General features: G+C 34.9%; 1 protein-coding gene across 11 annotated transcripts in view; it reads right to left on the bottom strand.

Moving 5' to 3' along the window:
- Deup1 (deuterosome assembly protein 1) overlaps positions 1 to 20112 on the bottom strand; it is a 120479-nt gene that overhangs the window by 15512 nt on the left and 84855 nt on the right. For 9 of the 11 annotated variants that reach the window (XM_010633689.3, XM_010633688.2, XM_010633691.2 and 6 more), the window contains 2 exons: positions 16231 to 16345; positions 12236 to 12451 (listed from right to left, as the gene is read on the bottom strand). In XM_010633689.3, the coding sequence (XP_010631991.1) occupies positions 12275 to 12451; positions 16231 to 16345 (292 nt within the window). In that variant the 3' untranslated portion in view covers positions 12236 to 12274. Of the gene's footprint in view, positions 1 to 12235; positions 12452 to 16230; positions 16346 to 20112 lie in introns of those variants that run through there. The other 2 variants (XM_010633695.3, XM_010633697.1) reach the window with 2 other exon arrangements.

The following is a 20112-nucleotide window of genomic DNA, read 5'->3' as shown; positions in this document are numbered from 1 at the left end:
TTTTTTTTTGTAGTAGTCTGTAATATGAACATAGTGCTTTGTTTTTTAACTATTCACTCATTGAAGGATTTGTATGTTGTTCTTAGCACATGACTGTTATGAATACGTTACTGTGAATGTTCGGTACACTTTTTTGAATGAGCATGTAAGTCTATCTTGTAGAGATAAATGAAAAGGAGTGCAAATGGTGAGCCATGTGGTAGTTTTGATGTTTAGGTTTTTAAGAACCTGCCAAACTGTTTTCCAGGTAGGGGGTACCACTTTACATTTCACCAGTAGTGTGACTCAGTTTCTCTGTCAACATTTGGTGGTATCACTATTTTTTATTTCTAGTTATTCTGATAAATACCTAATGATATCTTATTGTGGTTTAATTTGCATTTCTTTAATGGCTAATAATGTTAAATATCTTTTCATATGCTTATTTGATACCTTTATATTTTCTTCAGTGAATGAGACATCACATCTTTTACCCATATTCTGATTAGCTCATTTGGTTTTTTGCTGATGCTGGTCCTTTATTAAATATGTGGTTTGCAAATATTTTTTTTCAGTAGGTTTGCTTTTCATCTCCTTTGTAAGGCCTTAGTAGAGCAAAATTTTTTATTTTAAGAATTTCTTTTTTTTCTCTCATTGAGTTTATTGGTACATTTTAGGTATACAGTACAGTTTACATTCATCATTGGGGTCTTGTACCTTTACCTGATAGGTCTTGGTTCTCATTTTTTCCCCTTGTCCCTGCCCTCCCTTTACTCCCTGCTGCCATACCCATTTACAAACACTTTATTTCCATTTTTTCATATTTTTTTTTGCCTTATTACCTTTCCCCCACCTTTCCCACTTTCCCTACGCCTTTAACCCTTTTCTTCCTATTTCACATTGTTAGTTATCTCATTAGGATCTTATGTACTATTACAGTTTATTCACACCAGAGAAACTATTCGGTATTTACACATGTGTGACTTACTTATTTCACTTAGGAGTATATCCTCAATATGTATCCATTTTCCTATGAATGAATCTAAGTTTTCATTCTTTGTGGCTGAGTAATATTCCATTTCATACAAAAGCCACATCTTCTTTATCCAGTTTCCTACTGATGGGCAAATGGGCTGTTTCCAAGTTTTAGCTTTTACACACTGTGTCACTATAAACATAGATGCTCATATAGCACTGTGATATGATTCTTCTAATTCTTTTGGAAAGATACCCAGCAGAAGGATGGCTGGGTCAAATGGAACCTCTAGTCCCAGCTCTTTGAGGTATCTCCATATTTTAAGAACTTCTAATTTCAGTATCTTTTTTTTTTTTTTTGGTACCGGGTATCAAACTTGGGACCTTGTGCTTGCAAGGCAGGCAGTAGAATCATTGAGCTAAAGCCCTGGCCCCTCAATTTCTTATTATGTATTGTTATTTTTCCATTTTATCTCAGAACTCCTTGCCTTGGTCTGGATCCTGCAACTTTTATCCTTTTTTCTTAAAAGTTTTATAATTTTACATTTATGCTCATGATCCATTTTTATTAGTGAATTTTATTATCTGTTAATCACAAAAACCTGTTATTTTGTATAAAGTACAAGGTTTGCATTTTTGCTTACAAATGTCCAATTGCTCCATCATAATTTGTTGAAAGGCCCTCATTCCTCCACTGAGTTGTTTTTTGTACTTTTGTAAAAAGTGAATTGGACATATATGTGCAAGTCTGTTTTGGAGTTCTTTATCTGTACTACGCAAGTCTTGTTTACTCTGCTTATACAGATAATCCCTGACTTACTATAGCTCAGCTTAGTGATTGGTTGATTTAATCATGAGGCAAAAGGCTATCCATACAGCTACTTGTAGTATAGTATTCAGTGTATGATATTGGATGCTTTATTATAAAACAGGCTCTGTGTTAGGTGATTTTGTTTTTTTTGATACAGGGTCTCATTATGTAGTTGAGAATGACCTGGAACTCACTATGTACCCCAGGTTGGTCTCGAACTCAAGTGATCCTCCTGCCTCAGCCTCCCTGAGTGTTGGGATTACAGGCATGTGCTACCATACCCAGCTGTTAGGTGATTTTGCTCACCATACACTATCAGTGTTCTGAGAATATTTCAGATAGGCTATGCTTAACTATGATATTTGGTAGGTTAGGTGCATTAAATGAATTTTTCAACTTAGGAAGTTTTCAATTTATGATTTATGATGGGTCAGGACATAACCTCAAGCGTAAATTAAGGAGAAATTGAGCATCTGTATATTCAATTGTGAGATTAGGTAGAGTGAATCTTCTCTCATTATTTCTCTCCTTCAATATTGTTTTATCTATTAGTTCCTTTACTTTTCTGCATAATCCTCTTGTTTTTTGAGACAAGTCTCACTATGTAGCATAGGTTGACCTCAAACTTGCTAAGTGACCCAGACTTCTTTGAACTCCTGATCCTCTGCCCCAGCCTCCTGACTGCTGGCATTACAGATGTGTAACACCACACCCAGGTTCTACATAATCTTTAGAATAATTTTGCCTGTGTCTACTAAACATTTTGCTGGGATTTTGGTAGGAATTGTTTTAAATCTGTATTTAAACTTGAAAGAACTGAGATCTTTACTATCTTGAATCTTCTAATCCATGGTCTCTCATTTTAAAAATTCTTGATTTTTTCTCCAGCACTTAGCAGATTTATAGAATGCAAGTGCTACACATGTTTATTAGATTTATACCTAGGTATTTCATTTGGTTGAATGATTATAAATGAATTATATTTTAAATTTCAGTATCCAAACATCTTCATTGCTAGTATTTAGAAATTGATTTGCCTATCATTGTCTTATATTTTGTGGGTTTGCTAAACTCACTTATTAGTTCTAGGAGTTTATTTTTAATAGATTCTTTGGACTTTCTATTAGACATTTATGTCATCTACAAATAGGAAGAGCTTCCTTGAGATCTGTGTAATCTTTTCTTTCTTCTTCACCTATCACACTGGGTAGAACTTCTAACACTATGTCAGATAAAAATGACAAGAATGTTCATCCTTGCATTGTTTTTAAGGGAAAACCATTCTGTCGCCATTAAGTACATGTTATCCTTTATCAAGTTCTGCTTCTATTTTTCCGAGTTTTAAGCATGAAATAGAACTTAGTTTTGTTAAATGATTTTTCTGCATTAATTGGTATGATTATGTAATTTTTCTTTTGAAGTCTTTTCATACCTTACATGGACTAGATTGATTTTTTTAATATTGAGCCCTTGTATCTCTGGAGTAAATTCCATTTGATCCTAGTGTATAATTCTTTTGCATATTACTGAATTTTATTTATTAATATTTATGTGAATGATCTTTAAATCTACATTTGAGGGATTTTAGTCTTACTTTTTTTGTACAGTCTATCTGGTTTTGGTATGCTATTTTTTCACAAAATTAATTGGGAAGTATTCACTTCTGTTTTCAGGAAGAGATCATGTAGAACTTAGTTCTTTTGTAAGTTTTTCTTAGACTTTTCTAGTGAAACTATTTTAGGCCTTGAGATTTCCTTTTTGGGAATTAAAAAAGTATGAATTTGACTTCCTCACTAGTTTTAGGACAGTTCAAATTATTTCATATTGTGAGTCATAGAAATGTATGATTTTCAAGGACTTTTTTTATTTCAACTGTTATCAAATAACTTTTTATTTATAACATTCCATTATTATCCTTTTGCTTTCTGCAGGGTCTGCAGTAAGACTGCACGTTTCCTTTGGTAATTTGTGCCTTCTTCCTTTATTCCCTTTTTCTGTATTTGTAGAGATTTGTCGGTTTCATTGGCTTTTTCAAGTAGATAGCTCTTTGTTTTATTGACTTTTCTCTGCTTTCAATTTCATTGATTTCTAGTCTTCATCATTTCCTTCCTTCTACTTGCTTTAGGTTTAATTTGGTCCCCTGCACCCTCCACCCACCTAGATTCTTGAGATAAGAGATCACATTACTGATTTTTTATTTTTTTCTGTTTTCTAAGATATGCGCTTAGTGTTTTAATCTCCCTATTAGTACTGCTTTACCTCCTGAGAGTGGGTGGCTCCTTACCACTAAGCCAGATGGATATTTTAACTCTGCATTAGGCCTCCTCTTCTCCAGCCAGAGTGGAAAGGGATGGCGGTCCCTCTTTCTGCCTTAGGGGAACTCCCACTTGTCTTTTTAGGCAGCTGGGAGCAGGGGGTGCCTCCTCAACTGCTGGCACTGATGAAAGTTTTGTCATCCAAATCAGCCTCCTCTGGTGGGGGTTGGAGAGAGGGTAGAAGTCTAGGTTCTGTCACTGCCTTTGAGGGTTTGAATGTGAATATGGCTACAGTGTTTTCTGTGGTATTTTGAAACACCACATTCCATATAAACACATTCTTGTTTAAAAGTTCGTTCTTGTCTTTGCCTAGAGAGAACAGGATTTTGCTGATCCTTCTTTTCTTTGTACCTGTTGCCATCCTTTTCAATTCCCCATCTCAGAGATCTGAGTGTGAGGGCCACCATAACAAGGTACCACACACTGGGGGCACAAATAACAGAAATGTATTGTGTCAAAAGTCCTGGAGGCTGCAAGTCTAAATCAAGCTATTAACCGAGCTGGCAGAGTTGGTCTGAGTACTGTGAAAAAGAATCTGCTCTAAGTCTCTCTCCTACTGGTTTTGCTGGAAATGTGGGGTATCCCTTAGCTCATGGAAACATCACCTTGATATCTTCCTTCATGTCCCCATGGCATTCGCCTGGTGTGCATGTATGTCCAAATCTCCCCCTTTTACAATAAGGATATTAGTCATATTGGATTAAGTTTCCACCATGTTCCAATATGACCTTATCTATGCTGATCCTATTTCCTTATAAAGCCAAATTCTGAGATACTGAGGGTTATGACTTCAACATTATCAATACACTATATGAATTTAAATCTATATGAGGAAAAAAAATCTAGGAAACTCATTATGGTATTGTTGCTTGAGTCCTGAGGCTCTAGCTAGCGTGCTTTAGTTGTCTTATATTTATTTTATATGTAAATTGTACTTAGCAGGAGCAATAAATATGAGGAGATAAATGCAACTTGAGAAAATTAGACCTAACACAGAACATTCAAACAAAGATACTCTTCTTATAATTTCTATGCCATAATTTTCCTTATGTTTGTGCAATGACCAGTACACATGGCTTAATTCACCTAGAAAGCTGCCTATTTCCCATCCTCATCCTATCCTCAGTAGCACAAATATAATCTATAGGACTCAGTTCAAAATGGAAAGGGAGAATTCTTTCTTAAAAAATTATTAGGAAATGTATGACAACAACAGGGGTACATTAAACCAAGCATTGCATCTTGTGAGCCCAGGTCACTGGCCTTTTAAAGTCATCTCTGCCTCTCTGGCTTGTTGCTAACTCCTACTCATCCAGGAAAACTCAGCTTAGGCACCACTTCCTCTGGGAGTATTGCTGGGATGACCTCTGTTTTTCACTCTCTCCCAATATATGCACACTGCAAGTTGGGTTGTATCTTCCTTTGAGTTTCCTCAATACTGTGCATGTACTTCTAATATTGCATATTTCTCGATGTGTTGTGCCTGTCACTCATTTGGGAGCTTGTTGTTATTTTTTTTTAATTTTATATTTTTTTAACTCTATAGCTCCAAAACTTAACACGGCCCAGATTATATTAGACAATTAATGTCAAAGTACATGCCTTTGACCCAACTGCTGAACCAAATTAAAGAAATGGCAGACTAGTGAGGTAACCCTGCTTTCACTCCCCAATCTCCTCCACCCCTATCTAACATGGAAGTTTTCCTACAAACTAAGCAAAAGCCTGACAATGTCTTTAAAATTTATTCTAAAATTATGTGTAGATAACTAAATGGGAAACAACAATCTTCACTGGCAAATGAACCAGTGAACATAAAATTGAAAAATACTCTCACATTTATTTGGGATTATGGATTATCATCTGTCATCTGGCCAATACCTGACCCTAATTAGGTCTTCAATAAATGTCTATAGAGTGAATGATGTGTCAAGTAAACGCCTACACTGGCATTTTTTTCACCTTTCTCCTCTTTTATTTACCTTTTTTTCCAATTCAAACTTGATGGTCCAGTTGAAATACTGGCCTCCAAGTTGACCTCATATTCATCTAAGAATTCTTAAATGTACCGCACAGCAGTCTTATCCATTCTATCTGGTATAGTATTCTAATTCATTTAGATTTTTTTGGCTACGATCCTAGACTGAACTGCCTAATCTATTTTATAAATCTTTATGTATCTAAAGTTTTGATTTTCCTAACATTCAAAATGCTTTATGTTATGGCTTGTGTTTAGATGTCCCCCCACCCCAAAGCCTTATGTGAATAAGGTGGTGTTGTTTCAGAGGTGGCTGAATCTAGAGTGTGCTAGATTCATGGTGAACTGATTCATGATACAATGCTAGGCCCAAGAGCACTAGCATTAAGTGTGTGAGTGCTACCCACAATAAGTAGTCTCCATAAGATAAAAGGGGTAGATGGAAACTTAAGAACTGTTGCCCCTCTGCCATCCAGCCTTGGAGCCTGCCAATTATGGACTGAAAACCTCAATGAACTGTAAGCTAAATAAACCTTTCCCCCTTTAACTTTGGGTGTCTGGTATTTTGTCTCAGCAACAAGACAGGAAAGTAACTAATACACTTTAGATATGTAACAGTATCTTGAATGAAATATGTACACTTTCTCCAAAATAATGCTATTATATTTGAACATTAAATTTTATCTTTTTTTAAGTACTTAAGAGTTTCAACATTAAAAATAGTGACTACTGTATATTTTCCAAGCTCTAGGATCATTATGGCTCAGATTTTATTAATAATTACATTCAACATTTTGTGTGTATATGTATACATGTCTATATATATATATGTATAAATGTAAATATACACACACACATAGACATGTACGGTTTTTTTCAAAATTTGTGGGTGTAACTCTTGTTAGTTTGTTTACTCATAATTTTATGCATAAAAATCACTTTGGAATGATTTATCAAATAATTTATTTCAGCCAAAGATATGATTGGGATTAGAAAAAGTTTGAGCTGAATGAATACTGACTTTCAGAAGATTTCCCTCCAGCTGATGAAAAGGGGGAATTTAAAAGCTGTCAATCTTCTTGTTTAAACAAACAAAACCCAAAGAAATCTATCAAGTGGGAAGAATAATGGCTCCATATTTTTTTGTAATTTATTTATATAAAATTTTATAACAGAGACCTGTGATGCATACCTGTGCCCTTTGGTTGTATATAATAATCTTTAGGCAGGTGCTACAGTCAGTATGTTTGTGTCCTCCAAAATTTATATGTTGAACTGTAATCCCCAATGTAATAGTATTAAAATCTGGAGCAATTAGGAGGCGATTAGATTACATAATCACAAAGGATTAGAATCCTTATAAAAAAGGCCCATGGGATTGTTCACTCCTTTCTGCCATATAAAGATACTTAAAAGGCACTATCTATAAGGAACAGGCTCTTATCCAATACCCAATCTACAATGCCTCTGTAACTTTTAGAAATACATTTTTGTTGTTTATAAGTTGTCTGGCCTAAGATTTTTTTTCCTCATTAAGTTTAATGGTACATTTTAGGTATACAGTACAGTTACATTCATCATTGGGAACTTGTACCTTTACATGACAGGTCTTGGTTCTCATTTTTCCCCTTACCTTACCCTCCTTTCACCGCCTCCTCCCTTCCCTATTTACAAAAACTTTATTTCCATTTTTTTGTTTTCTCATATTTTTTTCTTTTCCCTTATTTCCTTTTGGCCTAAAATATTTTGATATAGTAGCTGGAACAGACTAAGATACCAGGTTACTATACCTCTAAAAGGACACATTGACCAGATAATCAAAAAGGCTAACTCTTTACTTTGTGTGACACACATAGAGCCAGGTTAGTTTTCTCTCTGGTGGAGTCTTTCTTCCTCTAAGTGGGGAAGCCATTCTATTTCTGTGTGAGTAAACAACATTCACCTCCAAGCTCTTATTCTGCAGAAGTCTTATCACGTGTCATCTGTTAATATTAAAACAAGTGTGGTTCTTTCCACTTACTTAGGTCCCTTGGCATGTTGTTTCCTCCTTTTAGGCAGGCAAGTGAGAAAAGTTGTAAATTTAAATTGTTGAGTGCAACTTCCATTTCTGGATGCCTGTCCAGGAGGGTTTGCCTGTGAGCATCATATTGGGATCCCTAAGGCAGCAGTTGTGAATGTGGCTTTCAAATAAGAATGCTGATCTGTGGGCAGAGCAGGTGGTGGCTTTGTTTACATCTGCTATGGATTGAGTTGTTCCCAAAAGTTAATATATTAGAAACATTCCCAAGTGCAGTAATATTGGGGGGTAGGGCATAAGAAGCAATTAGGTCATGAAGGCTCTGCTATTCATTAATTAATGCCTTTGTTGTTGGTAATGTGAAATGGTGCAGCTACTTTGAAATACACATTGATAGCTTTCTCTTCAAAATTAAATATACCATTCTAACCCATGGAAACTACTTTATAGAAATAAAAACATACATCCATATAGAGACTTGTATGTTTACCTTCATAATAGCTTTATTCATGTCCCTAATCTGACAGCAACTCAAATAAATGTATATCAAGTGGTGAAGTGGATATATGAAACAATTTATTCATGCAGTACTATTAAATGATAAAACAAAGGGGAAAAAATACCAGTAGATGTTACAATACAATATGACCACAAAAACATTATGCTAAGCAAAAGAAGACAGGTGCAAAACCCCACATATTATATGAGTTCATTTATAGGAAGTGTCCAGGTAAATCTATATAGTAGTTCATGCCTGGTGTTGGGCATGGGTATAGGAGGCAACTGTAAATGGGCACTAAGGATCTTTTGGGGGGTGACAGAAATGTCCTAAAAGTGCACCAGGGCAAAGGTTATACAAATCTGTAAACTTAGTAAAAATCATGGACTTATACCCCTGAAGTGGGTAAATTATGGCATGTAAATTGTTTCTTGTTGTTATTTTAAGATAGGGTCTTGCTATGTAGGCCAGACTGGCTTTGAACAGGCTTGCTTCAAACCTGCAATCCTCCTGCTTTAGCCTTTACTATTCTGGGATTGCAGGCATATACCACCATATCAGATTATTAAATTATTTTATGAAATTATTAGTGATTAAATGAATTTAACTTATGGGTAGTGGCTAGTATACAGTCTTCAAAATTGACAGTATTCTTTGAGGATATATTTAATCTTCTGTGATCAGATCTAATGCCTCAGAGGGCAAGGATGACAAGTGCTTATAGCTAGCAAGTACTCTCAATGCTTACTATGTTCAGACTCTGCTGTCTACATAACCTTTTATCAAGAATCCTTTGACAAGGTTAGTGAAATATGCCTAATGAGAAGGAAATGGAAACTTCATTAATGTCTAGGACCACAGCATGCAGAATCTTATACCCAACAAATCTAAACTGTCTGTGTATTGAAAACTTTAAAGCCCTAAAATCTAATCTGGTCCCGGGGTCAGCTGTGTAGCTCTCAAGATCTCCTTGGTTCTATGCTAAACTGGATCTTGAACTGCATTCTCTGTAATCAGGTTTCTGTGGAAAAACGTGTCCTGTGCCTTCTGTTGGTTTCCTTCCATGATAACAGCTGGGAGAACTTTCCTATGGAGTTCCTTTGGCATGTGGAGGACAGGCAGATAGGAGAGGGGAGTAGAGAGGGATGAGCACCAGACAAGCCTCACTCCTTTCCTCCTGTTAATGTCCAGCTGGAGTTGCCGGCCTTTTATCTTGATTATACATATGATGGACTCAGCAAATGATTCCTTCTAAGCACTGAATTCTGCTGTGAAGCAGAAAGTAACAGAAACCATTTGTTTTTTTGTTTGTTTGTTTGTTTTGGTACTGGGTATCGAACACAGGACCTTGTGCTTGTGGAGCAGCCACAGTGCCACCGAGCTAAATCCCTGGCCCAAAAACCATTGTTTTAGAAAATTGGTAGTAAGTAGAATGTTGACATAGTAATTTAAAACAAATTTACTTATGGACCTGATGTAATAATCCATAGGAGCAAAATCACCACCAATCCTGGACACACTTCACATTCATGCTTTCTTGGCTCTGCTAAGTTTGAAAAATGCTGTAGTTAGGTCTTCATTTCATTAAACAATTTTCACCCATGTCTTTATCCTGAAGAGACTAAATGGCACTTAAAATATATATATGAATACTTATTTACAGTTTTCATGTTTTCCGTTTTCACTAGGGATATAAAGTTTTTAGAATTTGTTATGGGGTGTCTTTTTTCTTAAATGAACTTTTTCTTCACATCTTCTAAAGATATTATGGAAAAATATTTTATTTTCTTTATGCCCAGGCTAGAAATTACAAAATAAATTAAAAGTACCATAAATCCTATTATTTTCTTCACTTGAGGTTCTCCTAAGTATTCTAAAGGCTGTGTAAACCTCTAGTGGTTTGTCATCAAGCATGGCGTCTATGGACATAGAACCTCTGCTTGCTTATAAGAAATGACACTGAGAAGTAATAAGAGCTGGTGACAGGAAACAAGCCGAGATTTCCTCCCTGGCTCTCATGCTTACCATGATTCTGGGTAAACTTCTTAAAAGCTCTGGTTCCCAAGGACAATAATCCTAGCCTTACTAACTTCACAGATTTGAGTTTAAATGAAAAATGCTATGTGAGGTTATAGACTGAATTATTTGTACATCCCCAAATTCATATATTGAAAGGCTGATGTTCACTGAGATGTATTAGGGGGTGGGGTCTATAGGAAGATATTAGGCCATGAAAGTGGAGTCTCCATGAATATAATGGATTAGTGACTGTATATGTATAGACATGGAATAGATTTTTTTTCCTCATTAGTGCCTGGCCCCAACCAGGAATTGGGTCCTCACCATCCACCAGATCAACTGGTGCTTTGATCTTGGACTTTCCTTTCTCTAGAACTGTGAGATATATTTATATTATAGCAGCCTAAACTAAGACAGAAGACCTTTTGTAAAGTACTATAAAAATATACATTGTCATATCATCTAAAGTGAATAATGCTCTTCATTTTTCAAAGGAAAATGATACTTGTTGTCTAGGGACATTTTGTCCTTTTCAATATGTTAAGGTTATTTCTTTTAAAAACAGAAAAAGCTCTAAAAGCTGTAGGATTTACCTTGAATGTTTAATAACCTATAATGGTATATTGGTTCATGAATGCTTTTGATTGCAAACAAATTGATTCTCAAAGAAAAGAAGAGTTTGGGAAAAAATGTTTTTTTTTTTGCAATCTCTACAGCAGGTGACAGACAGGACCATGGCCACCTTTCCCACACAAACGAAAGTGAGGCCATCTTTTCTGAAATCGTAGAACAAAATAAGTTTGTGAACCAAGGTACCACTATAGTTCGTATAGATAGATACAGCTATAGATATATATCACATTTTAAAAGAAATAATATAATACTGAATTGTCATTATTGTGCTTGTAACTTGAATTTTGTTCATTACCATGTTACTATTGTTCTAAACAAACTAGGCACTTAAGTTTAAGTCCACTGAATTCTGAATTTCTTTATTATATTAAAAACAGGTGATTACAAAGTAGAATGTAGCAATAGTAATGCTTTATATTTGATTTATCTTGGTCAGGTCCATGAAATTACTACTAACAGGAAAGCATTAATCTCTGACATATATATTTTAAGTATGTATGTTACACAGTGCATGTCCTTTTTAGTTTTATAACAGAAGTATTGCAAAAGTGAATGTAAGAACAGCAGAGCTATATCATATTTTTAATAAAAGAAATCTTACATAGCTCAAAATATTGAAATATTTTTCATTTTTAAAAATCCTTGAGTTTCTGAACCTAGTACAACTGAACTGAACTTGATTCATTTATATTAGGAATATAGCACTTCCCTTTCCCCGATTTTGTATAGTTACAGAGGAAATTGGTTTTTAGGATACATGATTCAAGTGAGAAAAATTGCATTTTTAATTCCACACTATTCCTTAGACTGGAAAAAATTTTTTTGGAGTAGTCATGTTTATTTCACAGTAACTCTATAGCAGAACAATGTAGTATGTTAGTGTAGAAATACAAACAGCTTTATCAAACAAAATACTTACTATTTTCGAAAGCTGCCTTACAGAAATTATTTACTCAAGACAAAAAACAAATTCTCAGTTTCATTAATTAGCTTTGTAAATATTTTGCCAGAGCTTTTTTTTGGGTGTGGGAGGGGAAAGTTTAAAAGCTCATATATGTCTATTTTGTTTTAGTTTGGTGTATTTATTAAGAGTAAATTCTGTATGCCTTTGTAGTTCATCAATATGTGTATTTAGAAGCTTTTCAAGTTCTTTTGCTCGCTTCTCTTCTTCCAGTAAGAAATGCTGTGCAGCCAAAGAAGCTGGGAAGGATATATCTGGGGGAGACTAGAGGGAAAGAAAGAAAAATGAGAGGAAGAATACAGAGCCTTTTAAAATCTTCATATTTCCAGGCATGCTTCATCTCTGACATATTGTCAAACACTGCAACTGTTAATGAAATAATACATCTTGAGCTGAACTCCTTCCACCAGTGCAATGCAGTTACCGCTAATGAAATCCTCAAGGAGCTAAGACATCACAGCACCATTACATTAAAAAGCCCTAGAAGTGAATATTATAGTATCCAACTGCAAATGCAGGGGCAAGGTAACCACCAGGGAACCTGCCTAAAGCATGCTGTACTAATTTGCAAAGCCAGTGATTCTCATCTGGAAACAGGCAACTCCAAAAGCTAAAGTAAGGATCACAGCAGAATTGGGTAAATTACACACACACACATACACACACACACACACACACACACACACACACACACACACACACGAATGGTTGCCCTAACAAGGGGGCTAATTGATACTTGGAGCTAGCCAGGTGCATAATGCTGGCATCTATCTTAGGGAAAATCTGAATGATGAGTACCCCAATTTCACCCATCTTGGAAATGCTATTTAATTTTTTGTGACTTGTTGAATGTTTATTTACAGAAAAAAAATATCTGGCCATGGAATAAAAAACAATATTAGATAATTTTATAATCCTTAGTTTAAAAGATTAAAAACTCAATTTTTAAAAATTGAAGAAATTTTTAATTTTCTAGTTGTGTGCTCCCTTTTATTCTTTTATAAGTTACGTTAGGAAGAATGGGACTGAACCTTGCTCTAAGAAGATTAAGTTTTTCCATCTGGCACCTGCCAAAACTAGAGATCATGGCAGATTACAGCAGTCCAGTTATAGCTGCTGTGCCAGGTACAGTGTCTTTATGAGCGTAGAGTATCAAGACATGGTATGCCAGACATGCTGTTGATTTGGCAAATGCATTTTTTCTAACATCACCACCAACAGAAGGGACTAGAAGCAGTTGACATTCACATGGGATTGACAACAGTGTATATCCACGGCCTTGCCCCCACCTTGTGTTATGATATTGCCACATTAAATTCTGGAGGGACCTAGACCATCTGGATAGTCCAAAAACTCTCACATAGAGCACCATATATTAATTGTAACATAAGTTAATAAGGCTGATGAGCAACAAGTAAGTAGCAAGTATGACAAAGGCTTGGAAAATGCATGTGCTCCAGAGATTTAAGGGCTTGACATATTTTTTTTTTTCAGTAGTATAGGGCATGTCAGGACATCTAAGTAAATTACAAAGGAATACATCTTGAAGATATTCCACTGTTGGGTGGAATAATCTGACCCAATTTTTGGGTGACTTAGAAGTAAGCTAAGAACACTAAAGGGCTCCATAATGGCTTCAGGATAGAGTACAACAACCTTGTAATTTTGTTCAAATGACTTGGTAGATCCTACGTTATAAGAATATCTGATAGAGAAAAATGCCTTGTGGAACCCTTTATAAGTCTCAGGGGAAAAGGTATATTGCAGACAGGATCCTGGAACAAGGTATGCCATCAGTAACAGAAACCTGTATACTATTTGCAAAATAGTTGCTGCCATGCAGTTGAGTTATGGTTGAGAAAGACAATCTACCAAGTGGATAGCTTTATGTGATCCATTTTCTGTCACTGGCTACCTAGTGGAAATCATGAAACAGCAGGGGTTTCCTGTCACCAACTGTAATAACTTCTGTTGCTACTGAATGTTTGACCTGCTCACAAAAGAAGATATAGTGAAGCTCCTGAGGTACACCATCCCTCAATGAGACTGACCAGTCTCTTGGTGGCAATCTGATTACATCACATGTCATCGGGTGCCTCACACCTCAGAAAGGACAATGTTTTGTCCTTACCTGAACTGACATGCATTTGCCTTTCCTGTCCACTGAAAAAGCAAACCATCTGAGAACTCAGAGTGACTGACATGCTGACATGGGAACCAGCTTTACGGCAGACTAATGATTTGGAAATTCTAAAATCATCAGATATTAGAATAATGGAATAGTTAGCAGCTTATCATTGTTCTCCCTGTGGCTTAGTTGGAAAAAATGCTTACTTTTCCTCTGTAAAGATCAAAGTCTTGTTGGTACAGAAACTGTAGTCTCCATAGAGATTCTCATAACTTTTAAACAAGGCGGTTCATTTTATTTACTTTATTGGTGTGGAATTTTATTCTATTTAGAAAGTGTTGGCATTTTATGTCAAAATGAAGACAAAGTGAGTGTTTGGGGGCTTTAGAGATTGCTAAATTTTCAAACATTCATGGTTTAAAGTTTTCTTTTTCAACCAGAATAGTTTAAATCTTAATTTCAGTCTTTACCAATACAAGGTGACAGACTCCAGAAGAGTGGAAAAGTAATCATAGTATACCCTGATTCATTAAAACATGCTCCATTGTGTATTTATTTATAATCTGTATCCCATATTAGTATATCATGGAGTGGCACTGAAAAAACACATAATACACTTTAATGACAAGGGAAGGGTAATTGCTAAAAGTACTACCACTTTGCCTTCTGAGATGAAAAACTATCTTTTTTTAAAAAAAAAAGCCGTTTTTTATGCAGATACATCACAAAATAGAAAATTTTAGCAGAATAATGTAAACTATAAAAAGAATCAAATGAAAATTCAAGAACTGAAAAATACTCTTTCCACCTGCTTTATGAGGTCGACCTAATCTGATACCTGACAAGGATACTAAAGGAAAATTATAAGCCAGTTTATCTTGTGAGTACCACATAAAAATTCTAAACCAAATATTCATAGACCAAATACAATGATTTAATTAGATTTATTCTAAAAATGCAAAATTAGATTAATCTATAATCAAGAAAAATTATCACATTAATAGCACAAAGGAGAAAACTCATATTGATATTTTAACAGAGGCAAAAAAGCATTTGATAAAATCCTTTATGAAAAAATTAGCAACTCAGGAATAAACTAAACTTTCTTAATCTTCTAAAAGGAATCTACCAAATAACCACAGGTTTGTGTGTTATTTATATACATTGAAATACTACAGAGAAACAAAACCCAAGAAACTACAGCTAAAGATACTGGATTTAATCCCCAATACCATAAAACAAAACAAAACCTCAATATGGATAATGGTGATCCTCAGAAACAATATTGAGTAAAAGAATCCTGACTCAAATGAATACATACAGCATAATACAATTTACATAAAATTCACAAATGGACAAAACTAATTAACGACTTTACCAGTCAAGATAGTGGTTACCTTGGGAGTAATAGAAGGGAGTGGGAAGGTAAAGGAGGGGTGTCTGAGGGATGGTAATGTTCAGTCTAGTACTTTTGTGGTGGTAACATGGATGTGTCACATTTGTGATGATTCATCAAGCTGTCCATTTATGATTTGCACACTTTTCTGTATATAAAACTATAAAATGACTATAAAAATGATGCTTTTAAACAGGAATAATACATCACTTGTAGCTCTTTAAAATACACAGATCCTTGAGGGTACCTGGAATATCCAGGAATGAGTCGCAAATACTTGCATTTTAAAAAAGCGTCACCAGTAATTCCGCCCTGCAGTGGAGGTTAACAACTATTGACTGAAATACTTCATGACGTGTTTGGGTCTCTACTTTCTAGCTAGGTATGGCCAAAAAGACTCATCTTAGAGTCTTTTTCAAGTCTTTTTTCATGGCATTGTAAAACTACCATTAGTATATCGGTATCAGTGTAAAAGTAATCACCCTTTAAGAGAAAAACTCCAGCAGCCCAGGAACTCACCAGTGGGAATACTTCATCGTCACTAACCAATGGACTTGTTATTTCTTTGGTTTGGAATGTCAAAGATGGCAGTGGTGGCATTGTGCTTCTATTTGTCTCACTATCTTGGCCAAGTCTAAAAGAGAAGGAATGGCTCTGATTATTTCTACCAAGGATACATGTTTGTTTATGAAGCTAAAGATTTTGATTTCTCTGATGTCTTAGTGGGGAAAACAACAGAATGTTGTCTGGTTATTTCTTTGAAGATGATTTTCCCAAATAATTTCTACTTTACTTGAAAGACCTACGATGACTTATAATGAAGCAGAAAACCTAGCAATTTAAAAATATTATGCTATTTTTAATTACTTATATTACTCCCCTGTCTTAAACTTGTTTTTTACTCTCTTGGCTGTTTATATAACTGAAACTACTTTGAGAGAAATCTCAAAACAGTTAACATGCCTGCCATTCTAAATAGATACAGGTCTAAATATTCTTTTAGAATTCTCTGTTACATTTAAACTCACTGGCTTTCTTAACAGAATTATACTTTTTTGATGCTAAACAAGGCTTTGTATAATAATTCTGATTTCTATAGGGCATAAAAATTTATAGCTTGTTCTCAATTTATGTCATTTCCTAAACACCTTCACTTATAAGTAGTGTGATCTTGCACACCTGTCTCTCTGTCACTTAAATTTTCTCACATGAAAAAGCTGAGTTGAGTGATTAGTATGTGTAAAACACTTCAGCATAATACCTAGTAAAAACATTAATTAGATTAAGTGTTATTATTTTTAAACTCGTTTGATCTTTTAAAAAAAATCTAATCTATTAATTTACTTTTAAATTAGAATAAACTGCCAAGATGCAGATTCTGGAATTAAATCCAGTTTTTTTTCCCTACAAATTGGGTGAAAGTCACAATGTAGAATTTATTTGTGTTAAAATGTAGAATAGAAGACATGACTGAAAAAAACCAATGAGGTTTTAAACTTTGGTTTGCTGACTAGATAAGTAGTAATAAAACAAAGAAGTCAGTTTATACTGAAATTACACAAAAAGTTGTAACAGTATGGGCTGTTTGGGATTAAAGAAGTATCTTTCATGAAAATGGGGTTTAAATTTACTCAAATCACCAAAGACCATTAAAACATGTTTCTTCAACTTTAAATTATTTATTTTTATTAATAGTCCAAATACTTCACAGGTATTAAGCATTTTCAAAATCTTCATATTTTAATTTGACACAGTTAAAAATATCCACATATATTTCTCTGTTCTTATCCAAAGGCCAGTCTGTATAGACTTGTTTCTTATTATGCAAACATTTGCAAAGCTATGCATACAAACAGCAATAAAAGTTAAGTGAAGCATCTGTAAATTAGTACATAAAAACAAACACAACATGTTTCCCATTTTTACTTATCTTGAAATAAATCTTCCCCCTCCGTCCAACCATAATTACCATGGTAACACAACAGCAAATTAAACTGAAATTACATGGTTTATGATGTGCACAATAAGAAGAAACAAGTCACAATTCAAATAGAATGATTACAATTGCACAGTATATCTGTGTATAATCTTTAGCTGAACCTTTTAATTTGAGTGAGGCTACTATCTGTACTCAGCACAGTGGAAAAAACAAGATAATTATAGAAGTGATTCAAGAAATACATCTCTTTCTATAATCTCAATTATACAGAGATTTCAGGCAAAGTATTTGTTCTACATTATCTAAATAATTATCTCAGTTATCCATTTTCTTATGGATGTATAGATACAGTTTTATGGTGTTAATTACTAAAATTTGTGTAGGGACATTCTTTTTATTGTAAGATCAATAAAATATAGAGATTGAAAATATAGACTTATGAAGTAAAGTACTTTCATTTTAAATCATCTTTATATCTGACAAGTTCTTCTAGACTATAGCTATTCAAATAGTTCATAAAACCATCTGGCATAAAATGCTACATATATCAACATAAAAGCTATCTTAAAAGTTATTTCTGAAGGCTTTTAATATCCTCTCACAAGCAAATCTGCTCAGCTTTTCCACAGGTCCTACTCTAAGGCCCCTGTCAGATTCTGGTAGGACTCAGTTGCTTGGCTGGGGAGCCAAACCCTATCTCCTTGAGTCAACTCTGCAGCTTTCAGAGTCCCCTGATGTGTACACCCAATAATATTTCCCCTTCACCCACACAGTACTATGGAATAATGATCCCATCATAATCTATGCCCACTAACCTTTCTCCCACCTCATCTTCTAATTCCCTATTCTGTGAATTGTTCATTGACCTATATCCTTTCAGCTTGCAGTGTTGTGCTTCTTATTGAGCAACACCATGTCACAAAATTTTCTCACTTTTCCTTACTTTTGTAACAAAATTTTCTTATGTTTGGCTTCTCAACCATTCATTGACAAGAGGTCTTATGAATGATTATGACAAACCTGCTGACTTTGTGACTTTTTAGTATTAAAAACTTTTAGACATGAAGCTGTTTGAATGTTTAATGTCTGTGATAACTAAAATCTGCCCAGTACATGATACAACTTTTAAAACCATAAATTCACTTTTTAAATTTTAAATTTAATTTATTGGTACATTCTAGGTAGATAGTATAGTTACACTAATTACTGGGATCTTGTACCTTCATATGCCAGGTCTTGGTTTTCATTTTTTCCTCTTGTCTCCACCCTCCCTCTACCTCCTTCCCCCTTCAAACACTTTAATTCGATTTTTGCATTTTCTCATATTTTTTTCCTTTTCCCTTATTCCCTTTTCCCTATCCTTCTCACTGTCCCTACACCTTTGGTCTTTTTCTTCCTATTTGCTAATTGTCCCGTTAGGATCTTGAGTACTCTTTTAGTTTTTTACACTAGAGAAACTACGGTATTTGCATATGTGTGACTTAATTATTTCTCTTAGGAGTATATCCTCAAAATGTACCCATTGACCTATGAATGAATCTACTTTCTCATTCTTTATGGCTGAGTAGTATTCCATTTTATAGAAAACCACATCTTCTTTATCCAGTTTCCAAATGATGGGCAAATGGGCTGTTTCCAAGTTTTAGCTATTACACACTGTGGCGCTCAAAACGTGGGTGCCCATACATCACTGTGGTATGATTCTTTTAATTCTTTTGGAAAGTTACCCAGCAGAGGGATGGCTGGGTCAAATGGAACCTCCAGTCCAAGCTCTTTGAGGTATCTCCATATTGATTTCCACAGTGGTTGCACCAGTCTGCACTCCCACCAACAATGGAGAAGGGTTCCTTTCTCCCCACAACCACGCCAACATTTCTTATTGTGTGATTTCTTGATAGCAGCCATTCTTTGTGGGGTGAGGTGGAATCTCAGTGTTGTTTTCATCTGCATCTCTCGAATGACCAGTGATGTGGAGCATTTTTTCATATATTTACTTGCTGATTTTATTTCTTTGTCTGAGAAATGTCTGTTCATTTCAGATGCCCATTTTAGAATTGGGTCTTTATATTTGGGGGTGCTGGTTGTTTTGAGTTCTTTATATATTTTAGATAATAGTCCTTTGTCTGAGGAGCAGCTGGTAAAAGTTTTTTCCCACATTGTAAGTTGTCTCTTAGTTCTGTTGATGGTTTCTTTTGCAGTGCAGAAGCTTTTTAGTAAGATGAGATCCCAGTTGTTGATTCTTTCTGCTAGTTCCCATGCTACTGAGGATTTGTTCATAAAGTCTTTTCCTATGCCAATATCTTCCAGAGTTCTGCCTCTTATCTTCCAGCAAGTTTAGTGTTTTCGTTTTTATATTTAGATCTTTAATCCACTTGGATTTTAATTTAGTGCATGGTGAGAGATAAGGGTCTAGTTTTAATCTTTGGCAGGTTGAGATCCAGTTTTTCCAACACCATTTATTA

The sequence above is a fragment of the Fukomys damarensis genome, unplaced genomic scaffold, assembly GCF_012274545.1.
Source record: "Fukomys damarensis isolate Sample0158 unplaced genomic scaffold, DMR_v1.0_HiC HiC_scaffold_16, whole genome shotgun sequence".
Lineage (NCBI taxonomy): Eukaryota > Metazoa > Chordata > Mammalia > Rodentia > Bathyergidae > Fukomys > Fukomys damarensis.
The sequence above is the reverse complement of the archived record's forward strand: the minus strand, read 5'-3'. Positions and strand labels throughout refer to the sequence as shown.